Source organism: Rana temporaria, chromosome 5 (genome assembly GCF_905171775.1).
Source record: "Rana temporaria chromosome 5, aRanTem1.1, whole genome shotgun sequence".
Lineage (NCBI taxonomy): Eukaryota > Metazoa > Chordata > Amphibia > Anura > Ranidae > Rana > Rana temporaria.
The window spans coordinates 240,788,713-240,809,563 of record NC_053493.1 but is presented as its reverse complement, the minus strand read 5'-3'; the positions used below and the strand labels follow the sequence as shown (position 1 = coordinate 240,809,563).

Here is a 20,851-nt window from a genome sequence, read left to right as displayed (position 1 = left end):
CCCTGGAATGAAGACTGCAGACAGGCGAGGATATGCCTTTCTGCCCAGGCTAGGATGTGATTCACCTCTCTTTGGGCATAGGAGAAGCTCCAAAAAAACAGACAGGGGCTCACCTTGTTAGGCTGCTATAAGGCTGACAGAGGGGGATGGTAAACTGCAGGCAAGCTCAGATTTTTTAGCCATAAGCAGGGATCTTCTGATGCCTCTTTACCAGCCCTGGGAACCTCTTCTCAGGGACATAGTCCTTACTGTAAAGCAAAGGTACTATCCACAAAAAAATGCAATCACTGTTGTGTTAGTCTTGCAATACACATATATTAGCTCACTGCACAACCTGATGCCGATTAGGAGTCTAAGGCCCCGTACAGACGACCGAACATGTCTGCTGAAACAGGTCCACGGACCAGTTTCAGCAGACATGTTCGGTCGTCTGTAAAGCAGAGCGGACAGGATTCCAGCATACATTTGCCCGCCGGGCTTTTTTCCAGCGGGCAAATATTTCCAAACTTGTTTAGAAACAGCCCGCTGGAATCCTGTCCGCTCGGACATGTTCGGTCGTCTGTACAGACCTACCGTACATATCCGAGCGGCCGCCTTCCCTCGCATGCGTCGAATGACTTCGACGCATGCGTGGAAGCATTGAACTGGCAGGGCCGCGCACGTCGCCGCGTCATCGTCGGCACGGCCTCGTATCGAGTACGCGCGGATTTCTGTATGATGGTGAGTACAGCCATCATACAGAAATCCCTGGGCAGACATGTACGCTGAAAACGGTCCGGCAGACCGTTTTCATCGTACATGTTTGCCCGTGTGTACAAGGCCTAAGGCTGCATTCACACATAGGCGTACAAAATCGCGGGGGTTTTGTCCCGCGAATTGCGGCGACATATTGCAGCGTTTTGTACCGCGATTTGCGGCGACAAAACGCCGCGATTGTGAATGCAGCCTTGACCCCCTCTATGGAGATGGTTCCCATCTCCTATCCCGAACGCCGAAAGCCGCCTGAAAAAAAGGTCCGGGACTTTTTTTCAGGCGTACGGCGTTCGGCGTGGAGATGTGAACCATCTCCATAGAGGTGCATGTTAAATCATCCCTCTGGCGTCTCGGGGCTGCTGCGGCGTCACACTACAGGCGACAAAACGCCTAGGTGTGAATGGGGGCTTAGGTTTGCCTGGTTCAATCCACAGGGATGCTTACAGCCCACAGCTCTGTGTCCATACCACTTACAGAAGGCTTCTGGCGTGCTGGGCTTTCATCAACCTCTTGGCGCCTGCACACAGGTGTGCCGTGTTCGCGCACAGGCACGTGCAACCACGGGCCTCCCCCTCTCCATCTGCCCATTTAGACAGCATAAAGACGTGCTCCCAGCACGCACACACGTGCCACTGTCATAGCGGCGCCCAGGGCGACAAAGAGGAGGGGGAGAGATTACTGGGGCATCATTAGGGGGACCCCTGGATGTGTTTGTGGCAGAGCCTGCAGCGGATGGAGGTGAGTGGAGTTTATTATTGACTGACTTCACTGAGCTTGTTCCTGAATGGCTATATAAGAATACACCAGCTATGCACTTACTCCCTCCAGTGGTGAGAACCAGGAAGACATCCTACTCCAAAGAAGATAATACATAAATAAAATGATCTTCTTCTTACCTAATCCACTCCACAGGAAAAGCTACTCGTGGGAGCGAGTCCCATATCACAGAAATCTCCGAAAATAAACATCTGTTCAATCAGCTCTGGTTTTGGAGCATGCGCAGTTAACACAACGCTCGCTCTGTTTAATCAGCTGTTGGCGCTCGCTCCCGCCGCTCCTTCTATCAGATGGGGGACCCATCTGGATAGATACAACAGCGATGGCCGCGCTCACTCAAATAAAAGGGGCGGGTATATATTAGCACAGCGCTGACCGTGCTCACTCAAATAAAAGGGGCAGGTGTATTATTGAGCAGTAATTTTTGATAGGATGGTCTATCTATATGGATCCACATCTGATAGAACGAGCGGCGGGAGCAAGCACCATATTAACTGCGCATGTTCCAACAACAGCTGATGTAACAGATGTTTCGTCTCAGAGATTTCCGTGATCTCCGATTGCACATGCGCAGTCCAACCCGGGCACTCTCTGATTGGGGACCCATACTGTTAGAACACCGGGCCAGTCAATCAAGATGGACAAAGATGTTCCATACTTTCTCTTATCTCCCAGACAAAGGGAGCTCAGCTTACAGACATCACGTTGCTGGAATGGAGCTAGGTATCGCATTCCTGGCCTGCCAATCAAGATGGACAAACCAATAGAGCAGACAAAGGAAGCTCACAGACAACACATTGCTGGAATGGAGCTCAGTATCGCAGAGTTTAGTTCCATCTTTCACCTGCATGCAACAGCAGGTGAAACAAAGGGTGTGCAAGTATATGCTACCAAGGATTGTGATTAAAGAAAACCGGATGCTTTACCCCATATAAAACAAACACAGGTTTGCCTAAGTCTTAGAAAAGAAAATGAATAATTTAACAATCATAAACTACTATGAAGGCAGAGATATTGAGAGGACTGCTGAAACAACTTGATTTTTTTCTTGTCTTGAATTCAGTCTACTATTTGTGGATCATGTTTTTTAATTACTAATTAAGTTCATCATAGAATGGCAATCATATTTCCATCGAAGACCTGTCCTTTCCGAACATATCATGATGAGCGCAGGAACTGTTCAACTAAACTGTTAAACTCTTCAGCATATCTCAGGTGAAGATTATGTTTGCCTTTTGGCATCAGATGTAATCTGAAATATATAAAAATATTTTTTTTTCAGTAATACTTATCTTTTAGTAGATAGGATACCAACAGAGCTTAGCAACTAATTTTCCCTAATATTCAATACAAAACTTCCAATTTACATGTTATTTCACAATAGTATTTAATCTAGTAAATAAACACGGTCAGAGGCAACTAAGACCCCTTTCACACTGGAGGAGTTTTTCAGGCGGTACAGCGCTAAAAATAGCGCTGCTATACCGCCTGAAAAACTCCTTCACTGCATACTCAATGTGAAAGCCCGGGGGCTTTCACACTGAGGCGATGCGCTGGCGGGAGAGAAAAAAATCTCCTGTCATCAGCATCTTTGGAGCGGTGAGAGGAGCAGCGTGTATACCGCTCCTTCACCGCTCCTTCCCATTTAAAACAATGGGAAATCGCGGCAATACCGCCCGCAATGCGCCTCTGCAGAGGCGCATTGCGGGCGGTATTAACCCTTTATCGGCCGCTAGCGGGGGTTAATACCGCACCGCTAGCGGCCGATTCCCGCGGCAATCCCGGCAGTATAGCGCCGCTTTTTTTTGCGGCTCCCGCTCCAATGTGAAAGGGGCCTTACTTTCTGACACCCTCTAAATTTACAGCAACACCTGCTATGAAAGTAGCCAGGCGCTACACTAATTAGGTGACTTTTAAAGGCAATTGGTTCCACTAGATTTTAGTTAGGGGTATCAGAGTAAAGGGGGCTGAATGCAAATGCACGCCACAGTTTTCAGATATATATTTAAAAAAATAAATATTTAAAAATGTATTTATAATTTTCCTTCCACTTCACAATTATGTGCCACTTTGTGATGGTCTATTACATACAATCCCAATAAAATACATTTACGTTTTTGGTTGTAAAATGAAAAAAAATGGAAAATTTCAAGGGGTATGAATACTTTTTCAAGGCACTGTAAATTAAACACTGAAGTGAAGTAATGTGATGGCCTTCGAAGGCTTGCGTCAGTGAGAGAAGGGTGGTTTAAGGTCCCTTTTACACAGGAGTCATTCCGTGTGGAATCCATTCCGATCAGCAGGGGATCAGTTTATAGATCCCCTGCTGATCGGAACAGGGCGCGCAAGTGACACATCCGTGCCTGCTCGGTTTCTGCAGAGTGGACATGGACAGAACCCGCTCTGCTCTATGGGCAGCCCAGGAGTAAGCGGACTCTGCCTGTCCATTTACACCCAGCTACCTGTAATCCGACCTGCTTGACTGGAAATGGATGGATCCCCTTCTGTTTTTTTTTTCCTTTGAGCAGACCGGATAAGACCCTGGGGTAGGCAAGTGTAAATGGGCACAGGTCCATTTACACCCACCTGTCCATAGGGGTGATTAAACCATCAGATCAAGTCCACCCGGAAAACTGACAGAACCTGATCAGACCCCCATATAAAAGAAGTCTCATGGTTTAGTTCAGTTAATTGTTGCTCCAGGAGACTCAAAACCTTAGGAGGAATTATGTATCCTACTAGATTTATTCTGTATTCATCTCCAAGATCCTAATCCTCCTCTTGAAAGTGACTCTCCCGGAGTCTGTACAGAGTCAAAATAGGTCCTTAGCATCTAGGCCCTATCAATTACCTATGCTCCTAAAACGTATCAAACCTTGAGTAGCATGTCCATCTGTTTATGAATAGTCATTCTTGATGTCACCCAACAGCCACGCACCTGTGCACGTTAAATTATATGGTGCTGCAGCATGCGCAATGCGGCATTTTTTTAAAAAGGGTTGTGGCTTCTTTACCCTTGTTTCTGGCAAGTACAGCAGCCCATTTAAATGAATGAGCCGCTGTACCCATGATGTGTACACACAGACACAAATGCGCATTCACATATGTGAACCTAGCCTAGGATAGAACTTAACCCTTTTTCTTACCTTGAGTTTTTAATGTGCTGGTGAAGATATTCTGGATGAAATGATGGAACCATTGGGTCTTTAACACCATGAATAATTAATGTTGGACAATCAATTAAGGCTAGCAAGTGCTGACATATATTACCTACAAGAAAAATAAATTACATTAATATTGGGGATGGTACAGGAGGCTCTTTTTAACATCTGCTAATGAATCAAATATTTCAATACTGTGTACTCTTCCTGCCCAGTCCAATTTTCAGCGCTGTTAGAAATGTGAATGACAATTGCGCAGCCAAGCAAAACTAAATTTTTATAATTTTGTTCACACAAATAGAGCTTTCTCTTGGTGGTTTGGTGGCTCACGTCTATTTACGTGGGCAGAATGGCACCCCTGCACGAAAACCCATATGGGTTTCCCATTAAGAGCTGCCAGAGGGCACACACGCTGCACAGCGGGGGACCCGATGCGCGTGGCCTGCGATTGCCGCTGGCCAAGCACAAGAGCCAGCATGGGGATTTGTGTGTGTAAATACACAAATCGCTGTTCTGTCAGGGGAAAGAAGACATGTCGTTTGTTCCTACCAACTAGGAACAACGATATGTCTCCTCCCCTAGTTGGTCCTATCCACTCACAGTTAGAACACACATTTAACCCCTTGACCACCCCCTAGTGTTAACCCCTTCCCTGCCAGTGGCATTTATACCGTAATCAGTTTATAGCACTGATTGCTGTATAAATGTCAATGGTCCCATAAATGTGTCAAGTGTCCAAACTATCCGTCGCAATACTGCTTTAAAAAAAAAAAAAGTAGCAGATCACCGCCATTACTAGTAAAAAAAAAAAAAAAACTAATAATAAAAATGCCATAAAACTTTCCCAGAGTTTGTAGATGCTATAACTTTGCGCAAACCAATCAAAATACGCTTATTGCAATTTTTTTACCAAAAATATGTAGAAGAATACATATCGGCCTTAACTGAGGAGGAAATTTGTTTCTTAAAAAAATATATATATATTTATTATAGCATAAAGTAAAAAATATTGTCAAAACGCCACTTCCGCCCAATGCTCTTAAAAGGGACATTTTTTTTTTTATTGCGTTTTAGTGTAAATGTGAGTTCTGAGGTCTTTTTGACACCAGATCTCATATTTAAGCGGTCCTGTCATGCTTTTTTTCTATTACAAGGGATGTTTACATTGCTTGTAATAGGAATAAAAGTGAGCCATTTTTTTTCTTTTAAAAAGAACAGTGTAAAAATAAAGGTTTGCATGCAGAAGCGAATGCATATACGTGAGCAGCACCCGCATATGAAAACGGTGTTCAAACCACACATGTGAGGTATCTCCTCCATCGTTAGAGCAAGAGCAATAATTCTAGCCCTAGACCTCTTCTGTAACAGAAAACATGCAGCCTGTAGAATGTTTTTAACGTCGCCTATGGAGATTTTTAAGGGTAAAAGTTTGTCTCCATTCCACCAGCGGGCGCAACTTTGAAGCGTGACATGTTGGGTATCAATTTACTCAGTGTAACATTATCTTTCACAATATAAAAACAATTGGGCTGACTTTACTGATTTCTTATTTTCTTATAAAAAAAGTGACTTGTAAGACAGCTGCGCAAATACGGTGTGACAGAAAGTATTGCAACGACCGCCATTTTCTTCTCTAAGGTGTTAGAAAAAAAATGATATATAATGTTTGGGGGTTCTATATTTTTTTTAACCACTTGCCGATGGCTGGCCTTCATATGACGTCCTGGGCTTTGTGCGGGGATATCTGAATGATGCCTGCAGCTACTTTTCTCCGCTCTCCCCTGTATGTCCGTGTTCATCCATTCTGCTCTGCAGACGGAAGAAAAAATAGGGTTTTCTTCCGTCTGCAAAATCGGATCTTAGCGGAGGCGCACGAGATCGGGTGACACCCGCAATCTCATAGGGACCAATGTATGTCCCTTTTTCATCCGCAAACGGATGGATGAAAAAGCGGACATACGGTCCGCACGTATGAAAGGGGCCTAAAAGTGTGTACATACAGTATAGTGGTGGGCTGGTCTGTACAATGAAGAAAATGCTAAATGTGCACAAGCTGCCATATCTGAGTCACTGGGCACTGTCCCAAGGTAACCACAAACCTTTTTTGTAAAATGCATATATGAAAACCAGAATCGTACAGCTAAAGAATGACAAGGATATTTTTAGAAGTGGCAAATATTCTTAAAAATTCTCTGCACATATACAATTTAAAGTAACCCCCTCCTATTGTTTCTATTGCATGTGTACAAGATTGGTCCTGTGCACATTTTTGCTATTAACATGTATGACACATTCTTTTACATGCATATAATATAAAGAGAGACTGGAATAATAGGATTTTTTGTACTCACCGTAAAATCCTTTTCTCTGAAGTCCATGGACGGACACAGCTCCTAAATCTTGACAAGTGGGTTATGTTCCCTGTTTACAGGAGAGGACTAGGCAGAAACATGTTAAATAGTTAAATACATGTTACATTAACAGAGTTGAACAGCCCCGCCCAGGGGGCGGTCCCTCCAGACATAACCCTCCTCACTGCAGCTTGCAGCCTCAGTTCGTAACAAGCAGTACAAACCTAAAAAGGAGGGGTGGGAGCTGTGTCCGTCCATGGACTTCAGAGAAAAGGATTTTACGGTGAGTACAAAAAATCCTATTTTCTCTTATCGTCCATGGACGGACACAGCTCCTTAAATCTTGACAAGTGGGACGTCCCCAAGCAGTGTCAAAAAACGAGGGGTGGGAAATATATCAGTAAAAACAATTTTAACTTCACCCCAAAACAAGCAGAGCTCCTCAACGGAGGAGGTGCAACTTTAAACAGCCGCCGGCAAAAGCTAGCGGCTGAAAAAAACATCATAAGATGCACTCACAGCAACCATGTAAATTCTGGAAAAAGCGTGAACGGACGAGCAAATCGCCGCCTCGCACACCTGTGAGACCGACGCATGATGTCGGGAAAAAAAAAAAAAAAAAAAAAAAAACCCAGGAAGCACCAATTGCCCTGGTCGAAAGTGCCGTGACCGGAAAGGGGGGCCCGCCCTTAGGAGCATAGGCCTGTATGACGGCCTGCCCGATCCACCGAGAAATGGTGGTCGACGAGACCGCCAGGCCCTTTTGTGGACCAGACACCGACACAAAAGAGAGTCAGAAGCTCCGAAATGGAGCCGTAGTAGGCTGGTATACCCGCAAAGCGCGTACCACGCCTAAAGTATGAAAGGCCGAAACCTCCTTCGGAAGAAGGGAAGGTCGCGGGCGCACCATCACCTAATCCTTATGGGGGATCAAGCATGGCGGCTTGCAAGACAAGACCGCCAACTCAGAAACCCCTCTAACAGAGGTAAAGGCCACTAAAGGGGCCACCTTCTGAGATAGTGTCAAGAGAAAATCTCTCTGATGTTTCCAAAAGGAAGGTTCCTGAAGAACCGAGAGCACCAGAGTCAAAACTCATGGGGGAAGAGATGGGCCAAGAGGGGAAAGTATATGACAAACCCCTTGCACACAAAAAAAGGGGACCCACCAGGGAACGGGCCGCAAAAAGGCCACTAAAAGAACACAGCCAAGGCTGAAATCTGCCCCCAAACGGTGCTTTAAGCAATTTTTAGATCCAATCCAAGCTTTAAAAACAGCAGGACCCTGGACATTGAAAGTACGCCCGTGGACGTCACTCCATCCCTTCGCACCAACAGAGGTGCGACGGTAGATCCTCCGGAAGAAGACTACGGTGCCCTGTTGAGATGACCGAGTCAGACAGACCCTGGTCACCTAAAGTCTGGCTTCCAATAACCATGTTAAGCAAGTCAGTGACTGTACAACAGGAGGAAGTATGGGACCTTGAGACAGGAACCTCCTGCCCTGGCAATCGCCAGGGTGCCTCCGCTACCAGGCGCCCGATATCAGCGTACCAAGGACGCCGAGATTAATCTGGAGCGATTAGAATCATCGGGATCTCCTCAGCATCCACTCTGTGGAGCGGCCGAGGAAGCAACTACCATGGAGGAATGGCAAAAAATCACCGATACAGACAACACAGGGCCACCAGCGCGACTGACGCGTCTGTACAAGATCACTAGACCTGGCCACTAACTGACACCCTTGCGGCGGAGACAAGCTGCCAGGAGATCCATGCCATGTGAGGCTCACCTCCTGCAAGGGAGCCGAAACACCCCAAGCACAAAGACCAGTCGCCCTGGTCCAGCATCTGGCGACTCCAGTAGTCTGCCTGCCGGCATACCTGATGGTAGACTGAAGCCACGGCCGTGGCGTTGTCCGGCTGAAACCAGATTGGTCGACCACAAGGAGAAGCATAGCCTGATCGCCTAAAATAGTAGGACAATGAACAGTAGACAGCACCTGGTATTCCCAGGCGGTCTTCCACCAGGCACTAGCCAGGCCCGACCCTGGGTAGCTACCGAGACCAGACACATTCAAGGAGGTGTGGTCATAGGTCCACGCAAGTCCAGCGACTCAGGGCCGACTGGACCCCCCAGTTTTGTGAACCTCCAGGTTCACAACCCGTGAGCTGGCATTCGTCGTAAACACCGACCACTGGAAGGAAGGAACAACTTCCCGGACCGAAGAGTCGGGAATCTCTGTCACCAACTCAGAGAGACTCTGACTAGGTGGCGCACAGGAATCTAATGATTTCAGAGACAAGAGATTTTTACCACCTGGACAGTAGTTCCACTGGAAAACCAGGGTGTGGAACTGGGCATACAGTACCACCTTGAAGGAGGCTACCCACAGACCCTGAACCAGCAGGCGCCCGGAGAGAAGACCGATTGCGTGATGCCAATACCTTCTCCGCAGACTGAAGAGTCTGTAATTTCTCCAGGGGAAGAAGGACCTTTGCCACTGAGGAGTCTGGATCAACACTAGATACTCCAACGCTGAGTCGGAACCTAGCATGCCCATAATTTGAACCCTGGGTCGCACACATGTAGGGCAGGCTTGCTGCCACTGAGCTACACTTTCTGGCCTAAACGTTTAACATCCACCCGAATCTTCGGAGGGTCTGAATGGGAATAACCCATCCACTAGGTCGGAGACAGAAGCTGCTCTCAGAAGAAAGTCGTCAAAGTAGCCAATGAGGCAAAGCCTCGCTGTCCCAACAAAATTCAAATAAGTGCGAGCTCCTAGCTGAAAACCCATGGTGCTGACGCCAGATCAAAAGGGAGGGCCACAGGCTGACAGAGACCCTTCTCTCATCACGAAGCACAGAAAAAAACACTGTGAGATGTGCAAAACGGGACATGCATGTATGCGTCCCTGATGTCCGAGGACGTCAGGACATCCCCCGGATGAAGCGCAGCTACCACCGAACAAATGGATTCCATGCGGAACTACCCGACGTTCACAAAGGTATTTAGGGCCTGAGGCCCATAGAAAACCCCAAAACTCTCGTCCTGCAGGAAAGGTAAAATTACCTTGCAGCTTAGCAAATCCCACACTGCCCAAGGCAGACCGACGTGCCGGGAGGGGAAGACACAAGGACAGAACTTTGTTCTGTGGATAGGAGGAAACCCTATCTAGTACTCCGAAGAGACCACCTCGCAGACCCACTAGTCGGAGAGCAGGGAGGTTTCACTGAATTGTGAACCTGCAAGCCGCCCCTCCCACCTAGAGACAGGGAGGGAAGGCTATATACATTGGCAGGATTTGGGTGCCGGCGTGATCGGCTTATGCACCCAGGGACAGATTAGTCCCCCAGCTGGGCCTTTGACGGCCTGGGAGGGTTGCCCCTAAATAATACACACACATAGTGTGTATGTATATTATGTAGGTGTATGCACACATGTCTTTGGAGGAAACCGGAGTACCCGGAGGAAACCCACACAGACACAGGGAGCGACAATGCAAGCTCCAGGCAGATTGGCGTCAGTGTGCAGATTGGCGTACCAATGACTCTTTTGCTGCCAAGTAATGGAGTTAAGCACTACACCACCGTGTGCATAAAACCATTCTGAAACAGACGCCCTGGATAACAAGGGCGCAGCATTCAATGAAGCATCACAGACCTATATGAGGCCCTGGACCAGCTGGTCCGCTAGGCTAATAACCTCAGGAGAGAGTCGGTGCTCCTCCACTGTCTGGTGCAAAATGCTCACTCTGTGAGTTGTATACAGCACTAGGGGTCAGGACTACTCCAAGATGGCCGCCGAGCGTTCAGAACGCGGCCACAGGAAAAAGGCCAGCACAATGTAAGCTGCGCCATAGCGTGGCTACGACAAAATGGGCGCCAATGGGAGTTTTCAATGTAATTGAAAAATCTCCCAAAAAAATAGCGCCAGCGACCACTGAGACCCCAGTGTAGTGGCCACAATAGGCCGCAAGCCAGACCCCAGCATGGTAAACATGGAACGGGTCAGTACTTCGGATCTTCTATCAGTCAGATCCATACAAGTAGGGGTTCCCGCCCGGCGGTGAGGGACTACAAAAGCCCTCAGTGGCTTTTCTCATTCCGCATCTCAGAAATTATCAAAGAAGGGCACAGAAGGAAAAAACCTACACAGCGGTCTGATTTGTGTGATCCAAAAAAGACCGAGCCCTCAGCGGAAACCCAGCTGCACTATGCAGCAGTAAAAAGCGCACCCATAAATGCCTTATTCTGCCTTTTTTTTTTTTTTTTTTTTTCAACTAGGTACCTAGTCCATGGCTCCATAACAGAGCATTCCCCAGGGGATAACGGGGGAAGGGGGCACTCTTTTACCGCCCGCCCGCAGTCCACCCCCACCCTGGCACAAACTGTGTCCAGGACTAACAATAAAAACTCTGTGGGAATCACAGGTGCTAACACCTGCTGCCACCACCAGCATGTGGGGAAGGACCCAGATACTGACTCCAATATTTACATATAGTGTGTATTATAATATGCACACCTGTCCATACAAATAGACAAAAGCTCCTAGAGCCCTATTCAGGGCCTCTCACCCACTTGCTGCGCAGACCAGGGGTAACCAGGGAACTCCCTCAGGAGGAGACTGCACAGCGCTGCCTGTGAGGAAAAGAACCGTGAGGTAACTTTTGCAGGGACCTGTGTTTAAACAGGAAAAGCCTCATAGGGCTGTTTTAGTTAAGGACAAGTCACAGATACAGCATAAAAAGCAAAACCATTACAGGTGTCACCAATCAGTCAGCGTCTGCTGAAGTATAATCATAAACATCTGTGCTCATCACAGGGCTTTTTACCTCACAGGAAAGCCCAATACAAAAAAGAAAAAACACAGGCCAGATAACACAGTCCCCTCAGGAAGGCCCCCTCCCCCCTGACAGCGGCAATGTTAGCAATGCAGCAAGGGAAAGGAGCAGGGAAGTAAGGGGAAGGGACCCCCGAACCCCAGGAATGCCCAGCTGTACCAACCCACCGAAGCAGGAGGGACTGTACTTACCCGTCCGAGCGAGGACTCGCTGACGCATTCCTGACAGACCTACAACCGCAATGGAGGTAGCTGTCGGCCCGGTCCACTGTGATTGAGACAACACCACAGCTCAGTCATATGTGGACCTCGGAGCAAAGCTCACCGGCCACCTCAGGAGTCATGAGGTATGGCGTGGCAGACCAAGCCTCTTTGCAAAGGTGTGCCCACGCTTGCTGGTCGGACTGAGTAGACTACAAGGATCTATAATATCCAGCCTGTCTCTCAGCCAACAGTTGAAAGAAGATTCTTCAAGAAAAAGTAAAGTAAAATAAAATAAAATTTCTCCTCAGGGCGCTGGGCCCAAAGGGAGCCATACGTCCTTCTCCTTTGTTAGGCAGAACGAAACTGAGGCTGCAAGCTGCAGTGAGGAGGGTTATGTCTGGAGGGACCGCCCCCTGGGCGGGGCTGTTCAACTCTGTTAATGTAATATGTATTTAACTATTTAACATGTTTCTGCCTAGTCCTCTCCTGTAAACAGGGAACATAACCCACTTGTCAAGATTTAAGGAGCTGTGTCCGTCCATGGACGATAAGAGAAATGTTGTTTTCATACCCACCATGCAACCATGCACCATGCAATACAATTTAAACCAATACACCATGTACTCCTCCAATGTATACAGTATATACACCCCGATATTTACAGCACCACACTCCATTACACACAACACCACCAAACTCAATATGCACAGCACCATGCACCCCAATACACACAACAAACCCCAAACCCAACCCTGGCACCGGCTACTGTGCAGTTAAGTTGACAATACCAGCTCACCCAACTGATTGCATCTCCATCCCTTCACTGGGCACACGGGTCAGGATCCTCAGCTTACGTCGGACTTTGTCCAAGTCTGTCCAAAACACGAAGCTGTTGTGCATGCTTTTAGAGTAGCTTAATGAAGTACTGTTTTAGTACTTGCTGGAGTGCTGATCATTTTAATTTCTAATGTGCTGCAGAGTTTTAGGGGAGGACCAACTGCACTGCAGCCACAGAGTAGGGAATGAGGAGCCTGAGCAGCTACCCTGTACCACTACTGTGGCCCTGATTATGAATGGGGTGCATCAGGAAGCAAATGCAATGCAGATGCTCAGTCACCCACAGCACCCTCTCCTCTGCATGTGCCTTAAAGCAGTATTAAACTCAAAACATTTTTTTTTTATATATTGCAGCTTACCAATCATTAGATGTGGTGTTTGCATTAGTTTTCTTTTGTTTGGCTTTTTCCTCAGTTTTCACGTGGTGATCTGGTCAGTAAAAAACGTCCTATATTGAGAGTTGCCAACCGTCCGTATTTTTATGGACAGTTCGTAAAAACGGGCACTTTTTCCCCCCGTTACTAAATGTCCGTGGTTGCGGGAATGTGCCAGTAAAAATAGCCGAGATCGGTTCGGCTTGGAACTGCGCATGGAGATTGGAGGCAGAGGGTGATTGGAGGCAGGGGGTGATGGTGGCTGCGATGGCACCGCAGAGGAGGATGGAGGCAAGGGGCAATGGAGGCAGGGGGTGTTCATGGCAGGGGGTGATTGGAGGCAGGGGTTGTTGGTGGCACCGCAGAGGGGAATGGTGGCACCGCAGAGGGTGGGGGATGGAGACAGGGGTTGTTGGTGGCACCGCAGGGGACGATGGAGGCAGGGGGTGTTAGTGGCAGGGGGTGATTGGAGGCAGAGGGAGATTGGAGGCAGGGGGAGATTGTGGCACCGCAGAGGGGGGTGAAGGCAGGAGGTGTTGGTGGCAGAGAGGGATGAAGGCAGGGGGTGATGTGACTAAATAATTTGCCCTTATTATATCTAAAATAACAAAAATATGTTTTTTTCCCTTAATATCCACCTTAAATCACATTGCTTTTTGCCTAGCGTACTTGTCTGTAGCCTAAATACTGAAATGTGCACCTAAAAATGTAATTTAGTAACTTTTGTAAAATGCCAGTAAAAATGTGGCTGCGCCAGTAAATTTCGGGTGTCGTGCCAGTAAATTTCAATCTGGTAGGTTGGCAACACTGCCTATATTAGTGAGACAGATCTTTAGAGGATCGAGCAAAGGAGACACAGCAGACGGCCTCATTATCAGTCTCGGGGGAGTGGAGTGTTAAATGTGTTAGCAGATTTAGAACCACTAACAAATTGAAGCCAAACTCCAGCTCACATTTTATAATCGGTTACAGCATACAGCTAGCTATTTTCCTTTTGAGATAAAAGTGTTACATGAATAAACAAAAGCCAATCACCCCTGCTAGTGTTAGGTGGTTTGTCTCATCCATGTAAACTGATATATTCTGCTAGAGAGTTTGTGCAGTGAAAAATAACTGATTTGCTGGCTGGATTACCAGATGAAAATAGAGGACAGAAAGCCTAAAAAATGAAACTAATACAGCCATCACATCTAAGAATTTTTAACTACAATATAAATGTTTGCTTTTGGGTTTAATATTGCTTTAAAAAAGAGGATTGAGAGGGATACATCAGATCTTGTACTTCTATGATACACCAGTAACAGTCATAGATGAAAGCTGGCAATCTGACAAGCCATTTCTTGGCATATTTGTCATTAATGAACAAACTTACCATTTGATACATTAAGAAACTGACCGATAGCTTCAACCCAAGCAGAAAACGTGTTTGCAAAATACTCCTTTCCATACAACTCTTCCATAGGCTGTCTCATCTTTTGACTCCAGTTTGAGACATCCTTTACAGCTAAATAGGTTGAAAGACAGGTTAGTGTGTTTATTGCTGTTTTGATTATCACACAGATCATGCACCACATGTCTATATTTACAAATGACGATTGCAATTAGGGTGAAGGGGAAAGCTTCATCTTTACAATACATATTGCACACCACATCAGCAAAAATGGCAGAGAAATGGTGCTATTTATCAATGGAGCTACTACCGTATATACTCGAGTATAAACTGACCCGAATATAAGCCGAGACACCTAATTTTACCAAAAAAACTGGGACTCGCAATACTGGGACAAGTATTGACTCGTGTATATGAATGCAGCAGCTACTGTAAGTGAAAAAGGGGGTCAACAATGCTCATCTGTAGCATCACTCTGCCCATTTTCAGCCTCACTGTGAACATGTACCTTATTTGCCGTGTCAGTATTAATGAGGAGGGAAGGAAAGCCATATTACGCTGTACATTATCCCCTCTGATTCACAGCAGGGCTGTGTGTATAGGAATTCTGCGGCGTCTACGCCGTCCACTGTAACAAAGCTCCGCCTCCTCCTCGTCAAGCGCGGAGGAGGCGGGACAGCGCAGACTTCCAATACACGCAGCCCTGCTGTGAATCCGAGGGGACAATGTACAGCATAATATGGCTTTCCTTCCCTCCTCATCAAGATTGACACGGCAGGAGAGGATAACCTGACTCGAGTATAAGCCGAGGGGGGCTTTTTCAGCACAAAAAAAAATCGGCTTATACTCAAGTATATACAGTACATTATACAAACAAAAAGTTTACACCAGCTATATTGTAGACAATAACCTATTAAAATTATTAAATTACACACTACCATGTCATATGCATTGTATATTTCTGTCATATATGGATTGTGCACTCATGTATACCTCTCTGCCCATGCCACTATTGTTGGTCACTTGTTTTATTATTGGGGACTATATACATACCATTAATTAATAAATAAATAAATGTCCAATCACAGCCAGTCACGTGTAAACACGGAGATGCCGGTAATCGTCTCTCCTCGCCTCACACTGACAGAGTGTGTGTCTAGGAGAGCCGATCAGCGGCATCTCCTTACAGGGGGTCATTTAGGAATGTAATCAGGGCATTGATCATCAGTGCCCTGATTACAGTAATGCAATTTAGTGTCAGAAAATCAATGCCCACCAGTGGCAGCAATCAGTGCCCACAAGTGCCACCAATCAGGGCCCATTAGCAATGCCAGTCAGTGCTGGCTATCAGTGCCGCATATCAGTGCTGCCCATCACTGCTGTCGATCAATTCCCATCAGTGTCGCCCATCAGTGCCACCCACCAATTCTCATCAGTACCGCCTATTCATGGCACCTATCAGTGCCACCTAACAGTGCCCATCAGTGCCGCCTATCAGTACTCATCAGGGGCGCATATCAGTGCCACCTATCAGTACCAATAAAAGCAGCATATTAGTGCCATCTAATCAGTGCCCATAAGTCATGCCTCATTAGTGCCCATAAGTGCCTCCTCATCAATGCCCACCAGTTCAGCTTATCAGTGCCCATCAGTGCCGCCTCATCGCACATCAGTAACGGCAAAAAATTACTTAGTTGCAAAATTTACATACAGAAACAAAGTTAAAAACATTTTTTTTCCAAATTGATGGTCTTTTTTTTTTATTATTAAAAACCCACCAGTAATTAAATACCACAAAAAGAAACCTCTATTTGTGTGAAGAAAATGATAAAAAATGTGTTTGGGTACAGTGTAGCATAACCGCGCAATTGTCATTCAAAGTGTGACAGCGCTGAAAGCTGAAAAATTGCTTGGGCAGGAAGGGGGTGTAAGTGCCTGGTAGGCAAGTGGTTAAAGAAGTGAATCTGGGAAAAAGGAGAACCTATTTTTAGACTCTGCTGTGAAGGGAAACCTCACCCGATATACTACTACAAAGACAGCAGCGGCATAGCTACTGTTTCACTTCTGTGTCACCAGTCACGTGCATTTTCCTATTATACACATGGACCCTACCAGACACAAATTCCCACACAGTGTGGGCCGGATTCAGATACATTGGCGTATCTTTGAGCGAGCGTAGCGCATCTCATATGCGCTATGCCGACGTAACGTAGAGAGGCAAGTACTGTATTCACAAAGCACTTGCTCCCATATGTACACCGGCATAGCGTAAATGGGCCGGCGTAAGCTCGCGTAATTCAAAGTAGCAAGGCAGTGGGCGTGTTGTATTGTAATGAAGCGTGACCCCATGTAAATGCATGGCCGATCGAACGTAACTTACGCCCAGCCCCATTCACGTACGACTTACGCAAACGACGTAAAATACAACGCTGTTCCGACGTCCATACCTTTGCATTACTTGCGCCTCATATAGCAGGGGTAACTTTACGCCTAACGTAAATGACGTAGCTAAATCCGACGGGCACAAGTACGTTCGTGAATCGGAGTATCTAGGTCATTTGCATATTTGACGCGTAAATCGACGGAAGCGCCCCTTGCGGCCAGTGTAAATATGCACCCAAGATACGACGGCGTAGGAGACTTACGTCGGTCGTATCTTGGCAAATTTCAGGCGTATCTAGTTTTAAGAATACGCGTATAGATACGACGGCGCACATTTGGACTTACGACGGCGTATCTGGAGATACGCCGTCATAAGTCCTTTCTGAATCTGGCCCTGTATGTTGAACATCTTTGTTATAATTGTGTTATATTTCAATTTCTGCAATTCCATGCCCATCGTGTGCTTTTATTATTTTTCCTTTCCAATCTCCCCACCCCATTTTTTTATTAATTCTCCACACGTAGGCCGCGTACACACGATAGGATCGCCAGAGGACAACGGTCTGAAGGACCGTTTTCATCAGTCCAAACCGATCGTGTGTGGGCCCCATAGGTTATTTAACCTTCGGTCAAAAAAATGAGAACTTGCTTTAAAATTTAACCGATGGACGCCTAACCGATAGGTCAAAACCGATCGTTAGTATGCAAAAGCATCGGTTAAAAACCCGCGCATGCTCAGAATCAACTCGACGCATGCTTGGAAGCATTGAACTTCTTTTTTTTTCAGAACGTCGTTGTGTTTTACGTCACCGCGATCTGACACGATCAGATAAATAACCGATGGTGTGTAGGCGCGACGGACCATCAGTCAGCTTCATCGGTTAACCGATGACAACGGTCCTTCGGACCGTTCTCATCGGATGGACTGATCGTGTGTACGAGGCTTTAGTCTTGCCTACTGTAAAACAGCAGGATCTATCTGCATGTACACACAGACCGAGGGTATCCTGAGTGAGGACAGAACTCGTACCATTCAAACAAATGCCGTACATCCTTTTACATGTGTAGCCAAGTCCTGGGGCCCCTGAGGCCTAATGGTGACCTCCAGGGTTAGGGACAGCTGACATCCTCCTGTGTAGCATGGGTTACATGGTGGGTGTATTGCAAAATTGATTGATGGGCGCCAGACACTTCTTGAATGCAAAGAGGTTTATTGTCTCTTAAACAGAACTGTGGAAAAGAAGGTTGGGGCCAGAACACCCTTAAAGAGAAAGTAAACCCCCAAAAAAATTCCTGTAAAAAAAAACCCTGCAAGGAAAAGGCATAATGAGCTAGTATGCATAGCATACTAGCTCATTATGTGGCACTTACCTGACATCAAAGCCCCTGAAGTGATCCTTGTTCCCCTCTGCCATGTCCCCTCGGAGCGTCTTCCTTGTATTGCCGCTCTGGCGCTGTGACTGGCCCGAGCGGCGATGACGTCACTCCCACGCATGCGCACGGGACTGGCACGATCCTCGCACATGTGCGGGTTTCCGGCATTATCCTATTGATAAAACGGGCACGCTCAGTGCCGTAGACATCGGTGCAGTGTTTTCTGCAAATATCTCCTTAACCGTTTAGGTTAAGGAGATATTTATTGCACCTACAGGTAAGCCTTAATTTGGGATTACCTGTAGGTGCAATTTGTCTGGTTGGGTTTACAACCACTTTAAGTAGATGCAATATTAATTGGCAGACTCAGAGACTTCTATAGGCAGACAGCCATGCAGGGAAAGTTATCTGGCCAGACACCACATCTGCATGAGTAGGGATGCTGTCTCCTATGGCAACAGTTTCTAACAGGTTGCAATGAACTCTTTGACTTCTACAATCTCCTATAGTAGAACTCCACTTCCACTGAGCCCCCAGTCTTTCACAAGACTTACTGATCCACTGCCACTGGATCCCCTTGGCTCTTCCATTATAGCACTCAGTATCTTCCTCAAGCGTCACCACCCTCTCCACCGCTGGGTCCCTGGCTTGGCACTCACAGATACTCCTCAAGCTTCACCCTTGCTGACACGTTAGTTCCCTGTCTTGGCACTCCACAAGCATCACCTCTGCTGTCCCGCTGGGTACCTGACTTGGCACTTGCTAAAGTTTTCCCACTTCTTCACTGTCTCCGGCTGGTGAGAAGTCTGCTCTGGTACTGGCTTCAGCTTACTCAAAGTGGTCTCCGGTAGCAAGGTGGTGACAGCTTTCCTTCTACCTCCGACTACGACTGGTTCCCCGGCCGGCGTAACCGTTACTTCTGGTTGAAATGCAAGCCGCAGTCACAACCCTATGCTGCTCTCTTGCTTCTGGATAGGCCCTCAGACAGCCTAGCAGCCCCCAGGATAGGCCTTAGGTTTATGGCCTAGAAGTCTGGGGCAATACGACACATGTCCACCCAGACAGCCGTCCAGGTGGCATAGAACCTTGATCATCTCATTCCACCTAAATAAATAGGCTCTCCCAGCAGGCCAAGGGACCCAAGATAATTCCTGCCCCTTGCAATGCCCTTGTCTTATCTATTGCCATCAGATACATGGCCATATAGTGACAGAAGAGAGAAGTGCAGCCATTCCAGAATTCCTCCTATTAATTAGACAAGGCAACTATCACTTAGTGAATAAAAAAAATGTATGTAATGTAAGTAAGCATTTAAGTGTTTTGCTTTTACCTGTCTTATGTGAAGTTTGTATCAGAGCTCAAGGCAGTTTTAGCCACAATACCATTGCAACAAAACATTATATAACAAAACAGTGAAGTGCTGGGAACATTCTAATGATCTGCTCCAATCATATTTAGTCATCTTCCAGTATTACGCCTAATTATATCAGGCCAGTGGGTCCCATACACTGGGAAACACTTACTGGGAATGTAATCCTATATGAATACATTAGGTTGGTATATAACATTATAAAAACTGCCATAATATTGTTTCTTAACTTTACCATTATACATTTTCAGATCTTCTTCAGTCACATAGGCATTGGCTCCCCAGATAACAAGTTTATTGATTAGAGATGGGTAAGTTCCTGCAGCAATCAGTGCAGTTATGCCTCCATCACTCCACCCTAGCAATGAAAATTTCTTGAATTGTAGGGCCTACAACAAAAAATATGTGTTCACAAGTTCAGTACAGAAATATAGTATATACACCATATACAGTTAGGTTCATATATATTTGGACACGGGCACAATTTTAGTTGTTGCCAGGTATTTACCAAAACATATTCAAGCTATAGTTATATAATGGATATGTGCTGAAAGTTCACACTCTGGTTAAATTTTATGGTATGTACTTTGGAGGAAGGGTTTAGGAGTTACAGCCCTTAAGAATAGCCACCTCCCTTTTTCAAGGGACCAAAAGTAATTGGACAATTGAATCAAAAGCTGTTTCATGGCCAGGTGTGGGCTACTCTTCCGTTATTTCTTTATCAATTAAGCAGGTAAAAGGTCTGGAGTTGATTCTAAGTGTGGTATTTGCATTTGAAATCTATTGCTGTGAACCTACATCATGCGTTTAAAGGAGCTGTTTATGCAAGTGAAACAGGCTATTGTAACATTTAAAAAATGAAACAAATCCATCAGAGAGATAGCAGCAACTTTAAGAGTGGCCAAATCAAGTTTGGTACATTCTGATGAAAGAAGAACACACTAGTGAGCTCAGCAACCTAAAAAGGCCTGGTCGTCCACAGAAGACAACAATGGTGGATGATCACAGGATCCTCTCTATGGTAAAGAAAAACCCAT

The 20,851-nt window shown here is 46.3% G+C and overlaps 1 protein-coding gene across 1 annotated transcript in view; it reads right to left on the bottom strand.

Moving 5' to 3' along the window:
• Window positions 1-2,427: 2,427 nt before the first annotated feature.
• The window catches only part of BPHL (biphenyl hydrolase like), a 35,818-nt gene continuing 17,394 nt past the window's right edge, over window positions 2,428-20,851 (bottom strand). Inside the window, exons 4-7 of the mRNA XM_040353640.1 lie at window positions 20,050-20,203; window positions 14,672-14,803; window positions 4,677-4,800; window positions 2,428-2,782 (exon numbers count right to left, since the gene is read on the bottom strand). Coding sequence (XP_040209574.1) covers window positions 2,689-2,782; window positions 4,677-4,800; window positions 14,672-14,803; window positions 20,050-20,203 — 504 coding nt within the window. The 3' untranslated portion in view covers window positions 2,428-2,688. The remainder of the gene's footprint in view (window positions 2,783-4,676; window positions 4,801-14,671; window positions 14,804-20,049; window positions 20,204-20,851) is intronic.